Source organism: Antedon mediterranea, chromosome 10 (genome assembly GCF_964355755.1).
Source record: "Antedon mediterranea chromosome 10, ecAntMedi1.1, whole genome shotgun sequence".
NCBI lineage: Eukaryota > Metazoa > Echinodermata > Crinoidea > Comatulida > Antedonidae > Antedon > Antedon mediterranea.
In genome coordinates, this window is record NC_092679.1 from 8,313,855 (window position 1) to 8,328,531 (window position 14,677).

Here is a 14,677-nt window from a genome sequence, read left to right on the forward strand (position 1 = left end):
AGACTTACAAGGACATGTAGACACTAACACAATAACAAACCATTCTGCCATAAACAGACAAAAATGGAAACAAATTGTGGAAACTGTAATGTCGGAAAACGTTAAGAAGAGAGAATGAATTATTCATGATTTCTGCCTTAATTGGATAGGAAAAAAAATAATGCGGCCGGTTGACCGTCACAAAAAGTTGTATACGTCCTGGCGGCGCCCTACCACATGGAGAATATTAACTGTAATATATTCTTTGGTATAGCCAATATACACTCCCCCTCACCACACCACCACAAAACTGTACACGTGTGTGTGTATAGGCCTATTGTTGGTGAATATTTCCATCCATAATGGCCGGGTTTTTACGTAAATCATGTTTGAAGGTGCATCCGTTATTGCTGCAATCTTTAGAGTTTACTATCGCGAATGGTCATCGGCGAAATGTGTTACTTCAGGCTGATGTAGGCCTAGGCCTACTACAAGTCAAGCAGCACAGACTAGGCCTACATATTCCAACATGGTAAGTATGGAGGTCACAGTGCATTTCGGCCGCCAATCATTTATTTCGGCCGCGGGTTACGACCAAATTCATGAAACTCCAAAAAGGACAAAATATGACATAATCATTTCGGCCGCCTGTAACTGTATACTGTAGAGTGAAAAAGGTATCAATCGAGCAATGGGTTAAATACATGTTTTTTGCCGTTTGTATTATTTTATAGATTTAAAATTATATTATTTTACCGTCTGAATATTTAGGTCAAATTGAATATTTTATTTTTTATTTACAGGTTTTATAAAAAGACGAAATTGTGCTTCAGTAAATTGGTTATTATATTAATGGGCCTAGGCCTACATATATATGTTGTGCGCGATTTGAACGATTTGCGCAATTTAAAATTGCGCAAAGAATTCTTGCGCAATTTGAAATTGTGCAGGGATTTTCTTGCGCAATATTAAATTGCGCAATCAACTTCCGCAATGTGAAATTGCGCAAGAAAATCCTTGCGCAATTTCAAATTGCGCTGCACAATTTGTAAATTGCGCAAGATAGTTCTTGCGCAATATGACACCTTTGCGCAATTTGAAAACGAACTGTTTGTTATTTTTGTTATTGTACTCATTTGTTGTTGAGAATGGTACCGCAGGGCATCACGTATGCAAAACCCAGGAGAGAAACAAATCGCTCTCCTCAAATCACCGAGGAGAGCAATTCGCTCTCCTTGCAAACATTTTAAATCGCTCTCCTCAAATGTTTATGTAAATATGTAAAAAAATTACAATGTTTGAATTTGACCACAAAAGTTAAATTCTATTGGTTTTGCTACCAAAAAAATTTTATTAGCGTACGCTGCTGCTATAATCTATTATATTATAATCTATAAATCTTTTATTAATAAATAATATTGTATGAGATTTATCTATATATAAATTTACCTAAGGGCAAAATTCGGTAAATCGCGCGTTATTTCTAGAATGTTTACTCGATGGTATATAAAGTGAGTTCGTACTTTCGGTACTGATTTTAACCGCCTGATGTAACCCTGTTTACTAATTAAATTGAGTTCGATAATTAGTTATTGACGATTAAAACGAATTTAGGTTCAACGATTTCCCCAAATAGGGGTGTTTTTCGATCGTTGTATACACTGTCTAATGGATGTCCGTCTTGAAAAATACCCGCAGACGATAATACGAGGATGCTTCGCATTTTCCTATCTCCTCCTACGATAATTGTTTTTACTGGCTGAAAACCGGTTGAACAGCTCGAGTACAGCATCATAATGTTGAAGACAGGCCGATTTTCTTTAAAAAAATACTATTTTGATAGATTTAGGGCCTAATATACGTTTATACAAATGTATTGATTTGCGATGAATGGAACATTCCAATCTCTGTTCCACAAGTGTCTATTCCCTCAGGCGTCGTAAAGGCAAGTACTGTATACTCATAACAGAAATTCGATCCATTTATTTTTTCAATCTGTTCTGCAGAGGTTGGATATAATTTTTTTTTTAAACGGATAAAGAGCTAGCGTTTTCACTCGCCGTATATTATGTATAAATCTTTATTATTGCAGTTAAACCACCCACATCATCACCCTTCCCTCACTGGCATGAGTAGCGTTGTAAAGCCAGTAGAGGATAGGCCTACGGTGCATCACATGCCCTAAACGCAGAACAACTTTGGTGGGTAGGGTAGGAACCAACTTAAATATGAATTGGCTCTAAGAAACAATTGAAAACCATTAGGCCTACTAATTAAGTTGAGTTAGATAATTTAATATTTATTGACGATTAAATCGAATTTATGATTTGCCACGAATAGAGGTACGTGGTTTTCACAAATTGTTTTACATTATATAAACATATACACGTCGTAGTGATGTATCGTTACATGTACTGTACTATTTCAATCGACTAGGACGGTGATAGTTTCAACAAAGTATTACATCGCAATGTTTTACTGTGTTTAGTGGTATATTATTTGTAAAACATGAAAACAATTAATATTTCGTTACTACATGGATAAAGAATATATTTAAAAATTGTTCCTCTTTGCACCCATCCTCTTTCCTATCCCTCAACCCTAATGTTACATACAAAACACAAATTAAGTTTGTTTAAATTTGACTTAAACAATTGGTCTCATTTTGTGACAAGTTTCTCTTTCGGAAGTAATTCCCAGGGTGCTAATTTTAGTTCAGTACATAAATCAGTGTCTAGCCTATTTATTCGTTCCTGTAAACGACATGTATTATTGTCCTGCGGTACGTACATTTGAAATCGCCATTTTTTTAACGCTGAAATTATTATGTATCCGAGAACCATCTGTGGGCACGACCTAGATGGTACGCGAGCGAAGCGAGCGTACCATCTAGTATTACAAATTTATGAATAATAAAACAACTGAGGCAATTTTGACTAATGTTTATTAATATTTACAAACGTGTCTTTAGCGTAATTTCTAGTTGATTTTCGTATCGCTCTTCCATCATATCGGGAGATTACACACGTCACGTGTATACAAAAGTTGTACGTCCGGTCGGCCTCGTGTTTTATTAGTAGACTAGATAGCTAGCTAGCTAGACTCTGTTGTTGTTTACTTTGCTTCGTCGTCGTCGTCGAGTATCACTCCGCCGCCTTCTCGAGCTTTTATAATTTATGATGTCGCGATCATCATCAGGCAGGGGTGGCGGTTAACCTCTAATTATATTTATATGTCGTGGATTATAAAAGTAACAACAACAGGTATCTTGGCATGCCCAGGGCTGAAAATTAACCTTTAAACCATAGTGGCCAGCAGGGCCAGTTGAAGTTGAAGGATGGTCGCCCTTATTAAAAATGGCTGCCCCTTATTTATTTTTTGTATGCTGATGTCACACGCAGCGTTGCCAGCGATAAAATTTAAATTATGCCGTATCCTGTCTCAAATAATGCCAGATTGGGAAAAATAATGCCAGATCCCCAAAATGTGGTCCTAAACAGCGCCACCAACGGTTGTATGTCTAATAAACGTTTGTAAAACCCCAACTGACACAAAATAGGGCCTAAATTGTATCCCTATGTCGTTCAAAAATTGTATTTTTAGTTTTGTGAGTAATAACTAATAATTCTAAAAATATCTGGGGTGCGAGAATGGTAATTGCAAATGACACAAACCCCCCCCCCCCCCCAAAAAAAAAAACCTGTTACAGCCATGGAAATTTAGAATTTTTGAGCTGAATATGAGAGCTGCTCGATATTTGCACTTAATTTCAAATATGAAAGGATCTTAGCCCACGTCACCATAATTAGAAAATGGCAATTATAATTTAAAATAGGAAATTAAAATATATATTAAGTGTCTCCAGGACCTCAGCTCCACCATGGCTGTTGCTGAGGTAAGAAAATTTGGAAAAATAGAGCTGCTCAATGGGCGGAAATGGCACTTAATTTCAAATATGAAATAAAAATATATTTATTAGTACCTCCAGGATCTTAGCCCATCATAGTTTTGAAAATGGTAATTATAATTTAAAATAGAAAATAAAAATATATATTAAGTGTCTCCATGACCTCAGCCCCACAATGGTTGGGGCTGAGGTAAAAAAAAATGGAAAAATAGAGCTGCTCGATGGGCGGAAATGGCACTTAATTTTAAATAAAAATTACCTCGCCCACATGGTCACTACTGGGGCTGAGAGGTGAAGAACATTTGGAAAAATAGGGTTGCTACGACGATGCAAATGGAACATAATTTGAAATATGGAAAACAAATTCTCCTAGAAGAAATTCTTTTTAAAATTAGAGCTTCTAATTAGTTACTGGAAATTGCCATTTCAAGGGTTGGGGTAGGGGTGCGGCCACTTATAATTATGAACTGAAACAACAAAACCCCTTTCATAATGTTTTCGTTCAATTGTCTCTATATCTGGGGATCCAATAACCTGCATGGTCTCTGAAATAGAGCAACATAATTGGCCAATAGCTAGCCTCTTCGGATTTGTTGTGCTGCCTATATCGCACACACGGTAGTTTTCGAGCAGCCTTCCTATCCGAAGAGTCTATTTAAGTCCGAAACAAAAGGATGGAAGAACTATTGTACGGAAAACCCGAACAGATCTGTTTTGTACGATATGATATTGTGTAAGGTGATGATATGTATTAAATTGCAAGATTAACAAAATATTTTATTTTTGTTCTGTGGTATATTATTTTTTTGGTTGTTCAAAAAACACAAAATTATGCCAGATTATGCTAAAAACGGCTAAATAATGCCGCGGCATTATGCCAGATGCCGTGGGCCTCTAAATAATGCCAAAAAGCATAATAATGCCAGAAATGGCAACTATGGTCACACGTCAGCACGTGTTTTGAGGAGGATTTGAGTGACCAAAATTGGTTAGAACTTTCTAAGAAATAATCCATCGTCAAAATGACATAATTAAAGCAACCAGCAACTAAGCTTTTTTAAATAATAAACATTATATTTAGGCCTCCTATATTAATGTTTCCTTTTAAAATTAAATATATTTTATTAACTCGTTCCATAAAAACATAAAGGGAAAAATTATTGGTTGGGACATGATCTTCCTGTAAAGGAGGTGTTTCTATGACACCGTACTGGTTGCACTATGAGGCGATGAAGTAAACTCGCCCTTGAATAATGCGCGCAGGCAGGGGAATCCCCTTTGTTGGTACCTCGCACTGTGAGATGGAGCGCGATGAATTGCTCTCCTTTTCGAAGGTTGTTGATTGCGATCGCGCTCGCGATCCTTAAAATCGAGGGACTGCCATTAGGCTTGTAGCTTTATAACTTAGCTTATATATTATTAGCCTAGGCCTATTAGATTGGTTTTAACTTTTAAAAATCCACGTGTTTTTAAGCCTCTTGACAGAAAAATCAACACTGTCAAAAGCTAGGCTCTATTTTGAAAATTAAGGAGCGTGATAAATTGCTCTCCTCGAAGCCTGTTGAGGAGCGCGGAGGAGCGCGGTCGCGCAGGCGCTCCTTATAAATGATGCCCTGGTACCGAGAGGTCGATCTTTTTTGTCATTAAATTTAATTTTTAAGTTAAATAGTAAACGTCTAATAATTCGTAATAATTATTGTTTCTAAAAAAAATCCAGTCGTGATTAGTCTTATTAATCGTCATTAGTACTGATATTTGAATTGAAATTATTATCTATTGGTATTTATTTATGCCTTCTCCTCATATTATGTGTGAATATGGTATTTTATAGAACCATTGGGAATTCGAGATTTTTTTTATTTGGGAGGGAGGCTCCCGGGAGGGTAAGGAAATGCGATATTATCTTCAATTTTGAATCATTCTTCTTTAGAAATTACTAAAAAAATATGGGTGTGCATGATTTCACAATCTGTCGAAAAACCTTGCGCAATTTGCAGATTACTTGCGCAATTTAATACGTTGCTTGCGCAATTTGAAACACATGTTTCAATTCAAATTGCGCAAGGAATTGATTTGCGCAATTTGAAATTGCGCAAGAAAATGCTTGCGCAATTTCAAATTGCGCAAATCGTTCAAATCGCGCATAACATTAGGTATCCCAATGAAAAAATTCAGATTAATTTTTTTACATTTTCTTTCAGTTAACCATAAAGAACTTAATGTAATTAGCATTTTGCAATTTAAATGATTGAAATCCGATTACCCGTTCTAAAGTTATGGTTATTTAAAGTGGTAAAAAAATATACGATTTTTTGCCTAAAAATGGTGTTTTTTGCAGTTGAAATTGGAAGCATTTTTAAAAGGTTATAACTTTTACAATAATTAGTTAAAAGTTTTGAATTTTGTTAAACCTATAGATATCACAGAGTTGTACAACTCTATTTTTTTTGGAGCCTCAACGAAACCTATTTTTTAAATTATTGGTCCGCAAAGTGGTAGGAAAGCATTTAACGCCCATTTTTGCTGGAATTCCTTAAAAAATGAAAAAACTGCAATTTTTCAATGATCTGTAACTTTTGAACTACTGTACTAATTCATTTAATTTTTTTTGTACTTGTTAGAATGTAGTGTATATTTCATTAATAAATATATTTTAGATGAGTATATGAAAAAAAAAAATTTTTTTAATGGTGAAATTTAAAATTATAAAAAAAAAAAAAGGAAAAGTATGTTAAAAACGATGTGTACTGTTTCCTTTCTTTTACACTAATTTTCGGTAAGTATAATTATTAGAATATTTTAATATACTTTATATTTATAATTTCAATCATAAATACTATTATATATAACTTTTGAATACGTAAAACAAGATTTTAGGCCCATATGATTATGACACCAAATCTATGCCGGGCTGCTAAGTAAGATATGCTCTTTTAAGGCAAACGCACAATATGGGTCAAAATAAACTCATTTAAAATAATCAATGTTAATTAAAACAATTAATTGTTTACCTGAATAGTATATATAACATTATAAAAATTGTTTTCTTTTCGTATTATTACGTTATTAAATTGAAATACGGAGCTAAAGTTTAGGCCAAGTCACGGCTTACTCGCGATCAGTAGTCGCTCCCGTTAAAGTATTTCGGTCGCAGTTAATGACTTTCGGCCGCCGTATACAGAGTCAAATGTAACGTTGGTAAATTAGCTTAATAAATTTCCTCGGTACATTTTAACCTAACGCATTTGCATTGTATACTTGCATAATAAATCTTCCGCACATTACATCAATTTTAAGTTGTTAAATTAATGTGTAAAACCAGATATTCTACGACGGAAAAGGACATGTCAATCTCCGACATCGCTGCTGTCACACATCTCGCGTCGAGCCGGTCGAACTCGAGCGAGGAAAACTAAACAACGTGTTCAAAATATGGAACGTACCATTCGCTGATAGGGTGCATTAATGTATTTAACGGAAAACGCCACAACAAACACGCGCGTATTTTAGAGTACAATATTTTACTCACTACAATATTCACCGGATTATAATGGTTGGATCTTTAAAATTTTGAACGGGATTTACGCCTCATGCACCATTTTAAAATGTAGTTCGCACAATTACCATGCACAATACGTTTGTAAACTATGTTTTATCGATTTCAATGTAGATTTAGCTATAATTTAATACCAAAATCCATAATATTTTTCCATAAACGGTGAATCAAAATTGGATTTTTGTCACAAAAATTGACTTTTCATTACGAAAAACCTATTTATAGAAGACGATTTTCGTATCAAATTAAAGCTTATTTAAAGCCTGATAACATACAACAAAAATTAATCCGCTAGCTCCAATGGTAATCGTGCGATCGTGTTTTGAAAACTGATGGGGATTTTCCGATGAGGTTTTCAACGCGCGGAAATCGGCCCGACGGGATTTTAGAACCGTTTTAAAATCGCATTTTCTCGGCAACTAATTCATTAATTTTAATTATAAACACACTTATACATAGATTAAAACAAGTACTTTCAAACAATATAAATTTTGTAAGTATTAATTAAGATTGAATACGATTTATTTAACATCAAAGTCATACTACTTTTTCGAATTTCGTCAATATTTCAAAAGTGATACCCCTCTGTGCGCTTTCATTGGGATACCTAATAACATATATATTTATATAGGTGTTTCGCACTTTTCGCGTTTGGTCTTTCCTTTCCCCCTTTTATAATTGTTTTGTCTTCTTTGTAATGTATATGGCAGAAAATTGATTGAATAAAATATACATTGTTACAATTGGTCTATTTTGCATTTTAACCCCTTATTTATATTTCGAAAACGGTTCCTATCCTGATTGAAAATTCTGGTCTCGAAAAGTTTGGTGGCAATTTGTCCCCTTTCAGGTGGTAATCCGATTTGCAGAGAAAAATAATCAGTGACCTTTCGCCAGTTTTGCGACTAATAACAGTTGTTTTTTTAAATTTCAGGAATAATTTATCCTGTACAACTACAGCTTACTGTCAGCAGTTTTTAACAAGATCTAGTTCTACCCAAAAAACAGAGAATGAGTTTCGTCGAATTCTAAAACGATTAGATGATGCTGTTCGAGCCACGGGCAGAATAACACACAACCAACTCATGGCAGTGTTTTCCCAAGTCTGTGATATGAGTAAGTTAAAATAGATATTTTATGAAAAGGTCGTCAAGTTCAATATTGAATATCAAAATATGGCAGGCTATAGGTGCTAGAAATTTGTCAAGATTGCCTACAAAAAGAACAATTTATAATTTTAAACTTACGACACAAATAGTAATTGTATTTTCAGGAATAGCCACTCCATAGTCTCTTTGCTTTTATCCTTTAGGCGTTGTGTCCAAATGTTTTTCAAGCGAACAAACCGTGTCAAACGGTCACTGGTTTGATAGTTTGTAAATTAGTGACTAGCTCTCTGTCTGTCAATATGGCCGCTTCAATAAGATTTCTTTTAACCAGATCTTAACTCTAAACTCCAAACCACTATGTAAATTTAATGGAAGCTCTAAATTTTTTTATTTTTTTTTTCAGAAGTGGCAACACCAAATCAAGCATTGTTGCTGGTCAGAAGCTGTGGATCATTATTACCGGAAATAACACATGAGAAACGATCAAAACTAGTACATGAGATATGGGACAGACTATCTCAACTTGGTATTTTATTTTATTGTATTATTGTTGGCAATCAGCAATGATTCAGACATAAATGCTGGCGGCCAAGCACTGAACATCGCGATTTCCCTGTGTGATAAATAGTGTGACTGTGATGAATAATGTGATTTCAATGAGCAGTCCTGTAAAAATTTAAATATTTTTTGTAATTTTAAACGTAGTTTTTATTTAATCATTGAATGCCAAAAATGGCAGGAAAGGTCATTTTTTAAACTGGACGGTACGCTCGCTTCGCTCGCGTACCATCTAGGTCGTGCCCACAGATGGTTCTCGAATACACAGTAATTTCAGTGTAACAAAACTGGCGATTTCAAATGTACTATTATATAATACATTGCCGTTTACAGAAACGAATAAATAGACACGATGATTTATGTAGTCAACTAAAATTAGCACCCTGGGAATTACTTCCGAAGGAGAAACTTATCACAAAATGAGTCCAAATTTTTGATTTGGACTCATTTAAAGAAACCCAATTTGTGTTTTGTATGTAACATTAGGTTTGAGGGATGGGAAAGCGGATAGGTACAAAGAGGAACAATTTTTAAAGACCCCTTCCCTGCAATTTTGGACGTTTTTTGGAAAATAATACATATATATCACTTTAAAAACATTAAACCATGTCATTTCTTGTCTTAAATGTACGTTTTATGGTAAATTATGATAAAAAGTGAGAAACAATGCACTACCTAAGTAGCTCGCGGCGATCGACCTCTCGTGGACGGTCTTAGGCCTAGCCTAGCTAGGCTTAGTTTTGTAGGCCTAGCTGGTAAACATCGGTAACGTACGAACATCGTACGCGAGCTATATACCTAGCCTGACGTTGTATAGTTGCTGCATTAATTGTCTTTTTATTTTTGCCAGACTCCGTTGATACAAATTGGAGAAAACCCGGTATTTTCGCTGAAAAGTTAGGAGTCTTCCATTTGTTTTGGCCTCACGATCGATCGAAAAGTGGGCGAATTACAGGTGAAAAACAAAAATATCAATCCGCGCGCAATGCATTTTGGGATTTATAGCGGGCCGCTATAATTATTAGAATCGACTTATTTTTCACATTTTTAACAGTTTAAAGACGAAAAAAGTTATCGCAATAGGACCATATAGTATTATTTTTACATTAAATATAGTTTGTGATCTTAAATTAGATCTAAAAAACGTAGGGAATGGGGCTTTAAATATATTCTTTATCCACTCAGTAACGAAATATTTTGTTCATGTTTTATAGGCCTATAAATATTATACCTCTAAATACAGTAAAGCATTTGCGATTTAATACTTTGTTAAAACTGTCATAATCGATTGAAATATTAAAGTACATGTCACGATACACCACTACGACGTTTATATTATTGGTAATTATTAATTAATAATTAATACAAACGTTGAGAGGGAACTGTCAGTATAAAGTTTATTTGTATATAATAATGTGTTTATATATCTAACAGTGAAGCCTAACCACAATCTCAGTAATAAAGTTTATTTGTGTATATTTTTATATTAAATCTAACAGTACGAACATTCACAGTAAAAAATGTTCGATTCAAATGAGGACCAAAAATAGTTAATAGGTATTTACAGTATTGTCAAAGTATTGCAAGTTTATTCTCAAAGGGCCCATATATTTACCTACCATATGTGTTAAACCAAGGGCTCATAAATTTACCTACTTGTGTTCAGTGTTATCCCCAGGATTCACATCAAGCGTCACGCTTCGGCCCCCCCCCTTCCCGAGGGGGGGGGGGGGGCATTCCGACACTAAGTACTTGAGTCACAGCCCCACCATGGTTGGGGCTGTGGCGAAGCGATTTTTGCTAATTTACACCCTAGATGGCCGGAAATGGTACTCTCGCACATAACATTTATGTTGAATGACACCTCTGGTTTGGCCGGAAATAGCACTTATAGCGCGCTAGCAAACAACAAAACGATCGTAGCCAACTTTTTCCGCCGGTAAACATACGCGAAGAAACATTTTTTGCGTTCATTACGAACGTCAGGGGGAAGCCCCAATGAAAAAAATAGGCCTAATCTATTAGCCTACTCGTCAGTAGGACAACTCTAGTTGGCCGGAAACGAAACTTTATAGCGCACTAGCAAACAGTAAAACCATCGTAGCATACTTTTTCCGCCAGTGAACATACGCGATAAAAAAATGTTTTTGCGTTCAATATGAACGTCAAGGGGAATTCCCCGATGAAATAAAACTAGGCCTACTCATGAGTAGGACAACTCTGTAGTTGGCCGGAAAGACACTTCATAGCGCGCTAGCAAACCGCACGATCGTAGCCTGCTTTTTCCGCCGGTAAACATACGCGGTAAGAAACATTTTTTGCGTTCATTACGAACGTCAAGGGGAATTCCCCGATGAAATAAAAAATGCCTACTCATCAGTAGGACAACTCTGTAGTTGGCCGGAAAGGACACTTCATAGCGCGCCAGCAAACAGCCCGATTGAGCCTACTTTTCCGCAGGTAAACATACTGTACGCGATATATGAAAAAAAAAATATGCCTACTCATCAGTAGGCAACTGTAGTTAGCCGGAAACGACACCTCATAGCGCGTTAGCAAACATTAAAACGTTGGTAGCCTACTTTTTTTTTTCGCCGGCGGGTAAACATAAGCGATAAAAAAACATTTTTTGCGTTCAAATACAAACATCGGGAGCAAGTCCCGATGAAATAAAACTAGGCCTACTCATTAGTAAGACACCTCTAGTTGCCCGGAAATAAGACTTCATAGCGCACTAGGAAATAGGAAAACATTCGAAAGAGAGACATGGCAGTAACAAAACACGTGCTTACATCTCTCGGCGTCGGCCGGTGAAAGCACCATGTGACATACAGTATCGCAGTACTGATATCACAATACCATGTGACATCCCTTGTCACTCGACTTTCTCACGAAGTAGGGCCTAAAACATTCTAGCACCGATGTACAAATGTACCTTAAGTTAAGTGAAATAAGACTTTAGCGCACTAGCAAATAGGAAAACGATCGTAGCCTTCTTGAATGTATTATACGATCAAAACAGCTAGCATTGAATTGCGCCTAGAAATCATTTGATGACGTGCGTATGTTACCGACGAAAGAGTAAATCCTACCGATAGAGTCGATTAATTCAGTGTGATATTGAAAATAATAATATCATCGATATTTATTTTTAATACACATAACATTTTTACAAGAAAAACAATACAATGCAATCATTTACTTTATTTACAATATTAAGTTACTACATTTTAGACAACAGCCAAATACTAGAGATCAAAAGAGAGACATGGCAGTAACAAAACACGTGTTTACATCTCTCGGCGGCGGCCGGTGAAACCGAGTCTCAGTTGTTTAACACTTTGTTCAGGGAGTTGTTATTTAGTCTAATAACAACTCCCTGCTTTGTTACGCAGTCTTTTGTTTTTCGTCTAGTGGTCATGTCACGTTTCTCGTATGCATTAGGCTCTTTATGCATGCCGCGCCTCAGCTCTAGAGAAAGTACCGTACCTGCCTGTTAATCTATTTTTAGATTGTTGTGGTTGATATTTTTAAGCGTCACGGATAAGGTTTTAAGCGTCACGGCCGACCGTAAAGCGTCACGGTAGGGAACCCAAGCGTCACGGTACCGTGACGCTTCAAAGGCCTGGGGAGAACACTGGTGTTAAACCAAACTCTGAAAGACTGAGATTGGGATGTTCCATTCATCGCAAATCAATAGTTACATTTGTATAATCGTATATTAAATCTATCAAAATAGTATTTTTTAAAGAAAATCGGCCTGTCTTCAACATTATGATGCTGTACTCTAGCTGTTCAACCGGTTTTCAGCTATTAAAAACAATTATCGTAGGAGGAGATAGGAAAATGCGAAGCCTACTCGCATTTTTGTGGCAGGTATTTTTCAAGATGGACATCCATTAGAAAGTGTATACCACGATCGGAAAACACCCCTATTTGGGGCAAATCGTTGAACCTAAATTCGTTTTAATCGTCAATAACTAATTATCTAACTTAATTTAATTAGTAAACAGGGTTACATCAGGTGGTTAAAATCGGTACCGAAAGTACGAACCAACTTTATATACCATCGAGTAAAAATTCTAGAAGTAAGGCGCGATTTACCGAATTTTGCCCTTACGTAAATTTATATATAGGTATTGTCCTCTGACCTCATAATAATATCTTAATAAAGACTGGTCGCACACACTTAAAATTGGACTTAAATTGTTCATAAAGTGTATGTTTATATTTACTCTAATAATAATGAATAACTTCAACAATAAAAGAGATCATTTTGACCTCTGACCTCATAGAATTATACCTCGATAAATACTGCTTGCATACACTTTGATTTATCTTAAGAGTGCTTGTCACCAAAAATCAGACATATTTGTAATTTAGTGGCAAGGGTCAAAATTTCGAATTGGCTCATATTTTGCACATTGGTAGACCTTGATGTAAGTAAACCTGATGTGTAGTTTGTTTGGTAAAATATCGCTTAGTTTTCGAGAAAATCGAAAAATAACGATTTTCGGCCAATTTTGTTAATTTTTGGTGTATAATTTACATTAAGTTTAACAGCCTCTGGAAGCTAAATGTAGCAACCTAGCGTTTTAATATTTTACACTTACGTTAACTAGCATCTTGACAATAATTTAGTAAAGTTTCAAAAAATTTGATGAAATTTTAAGATTTTGACTAATTAATTACTAATTAGCATATATAAAACTCTTAAAAAGTAGGGTAAAAACAAACGCTTTTTTTTTCATGTGCGACGAATTTTTTTTAAATAAAAAAATAGTCAATCTACTGTTTAGATACTAATATTTATGAATCAAGTTAAAAAAATTTGGGGAAACTATTTTCCGCTCCGCGCCAGAGCCACAAAGTTGTAAGAATTTCTAAGATTTCATCTGTCGGCAAGATCAATCAGATGTACCTATTGTTCTCTATTTACAGATTTAAGGTAAATTTTACTACGAGAAACAAACTTTAAAGTAAACTGAAAGGTCCTGAATAATTTGGAATTACGTTTTAATATAAAAACATCTAAAAATAAATTTCTAGTCAAATTTAAACGACTAACCCATGAAATTAAGCAATTACTATCTAAGCTCAACATTATAACGCGCTTAGCTTCATCACCTGTTATGTTTTCCACTAGGTGAATTTATTCTTATTATTATTATAATATAATAATAATAATATTATTATTTTTTGCACTATACGCGCACATGCGCAGTTTATTTTTATCAACAAAGTGTTCCATTTGACGTGTGCGTATACGCTAAAATGTTTGATTTGCGCGAATAATTTCGCCTAGTGGAAAACAGGCTATATAACATAATGTTCTTATCTTCTCATATAGGGAGTATTCGCACGAGCACGTTAACGCTATTTTCCAAGCTCCGCCCACTTTGTAAACAACTTGCTGTGCGTGCGCAAGCATTACGAAAAACTTTAGTTACGTGCGTCGAGAACCTTATTTCTGAAAAATAGCGTAAATGAAAACGTTAACCAAAACATGATTAAACATGCCTGGCTAGGCTTAGTCTCTATAAACCCAAGGTATTCCATGATTTGTTT

The 14,677-nt window shown here is 35.3% G+C and overlaps 1 protein-coding gene across 1 annotated transcript in view; it reads left to right on the plus strand.

Moving 5' to 3' along the window:
* The first annotated feature begins 248 nt into the window (after positions 1–248).
* The window catches only part of LOC140060031 (leucine-rich PPR motif-containing protein, mitochondrial-like), a 138,533-nt gene continuing 124,104 nt past the window's right edge, over positions 249–14,677 (plus strand). Inside the window, exons 1-3 of the mRNA XM_072106066.1 lie at positions 249–511; positions 8,377–8,558; positions 8,955–9,077. Coding sequence (XP_071962167.1) covers positions 342–511; positions 8,377–8,558; positions 8,955–9,077 — 475 coding nt within the window. The 5' untranslated portion in view covers positions 249–341. The remainder of the gene's footprint in view (positions 512–8,376; positions 8,559–8,954; positions 9,078–14,677) is intronic.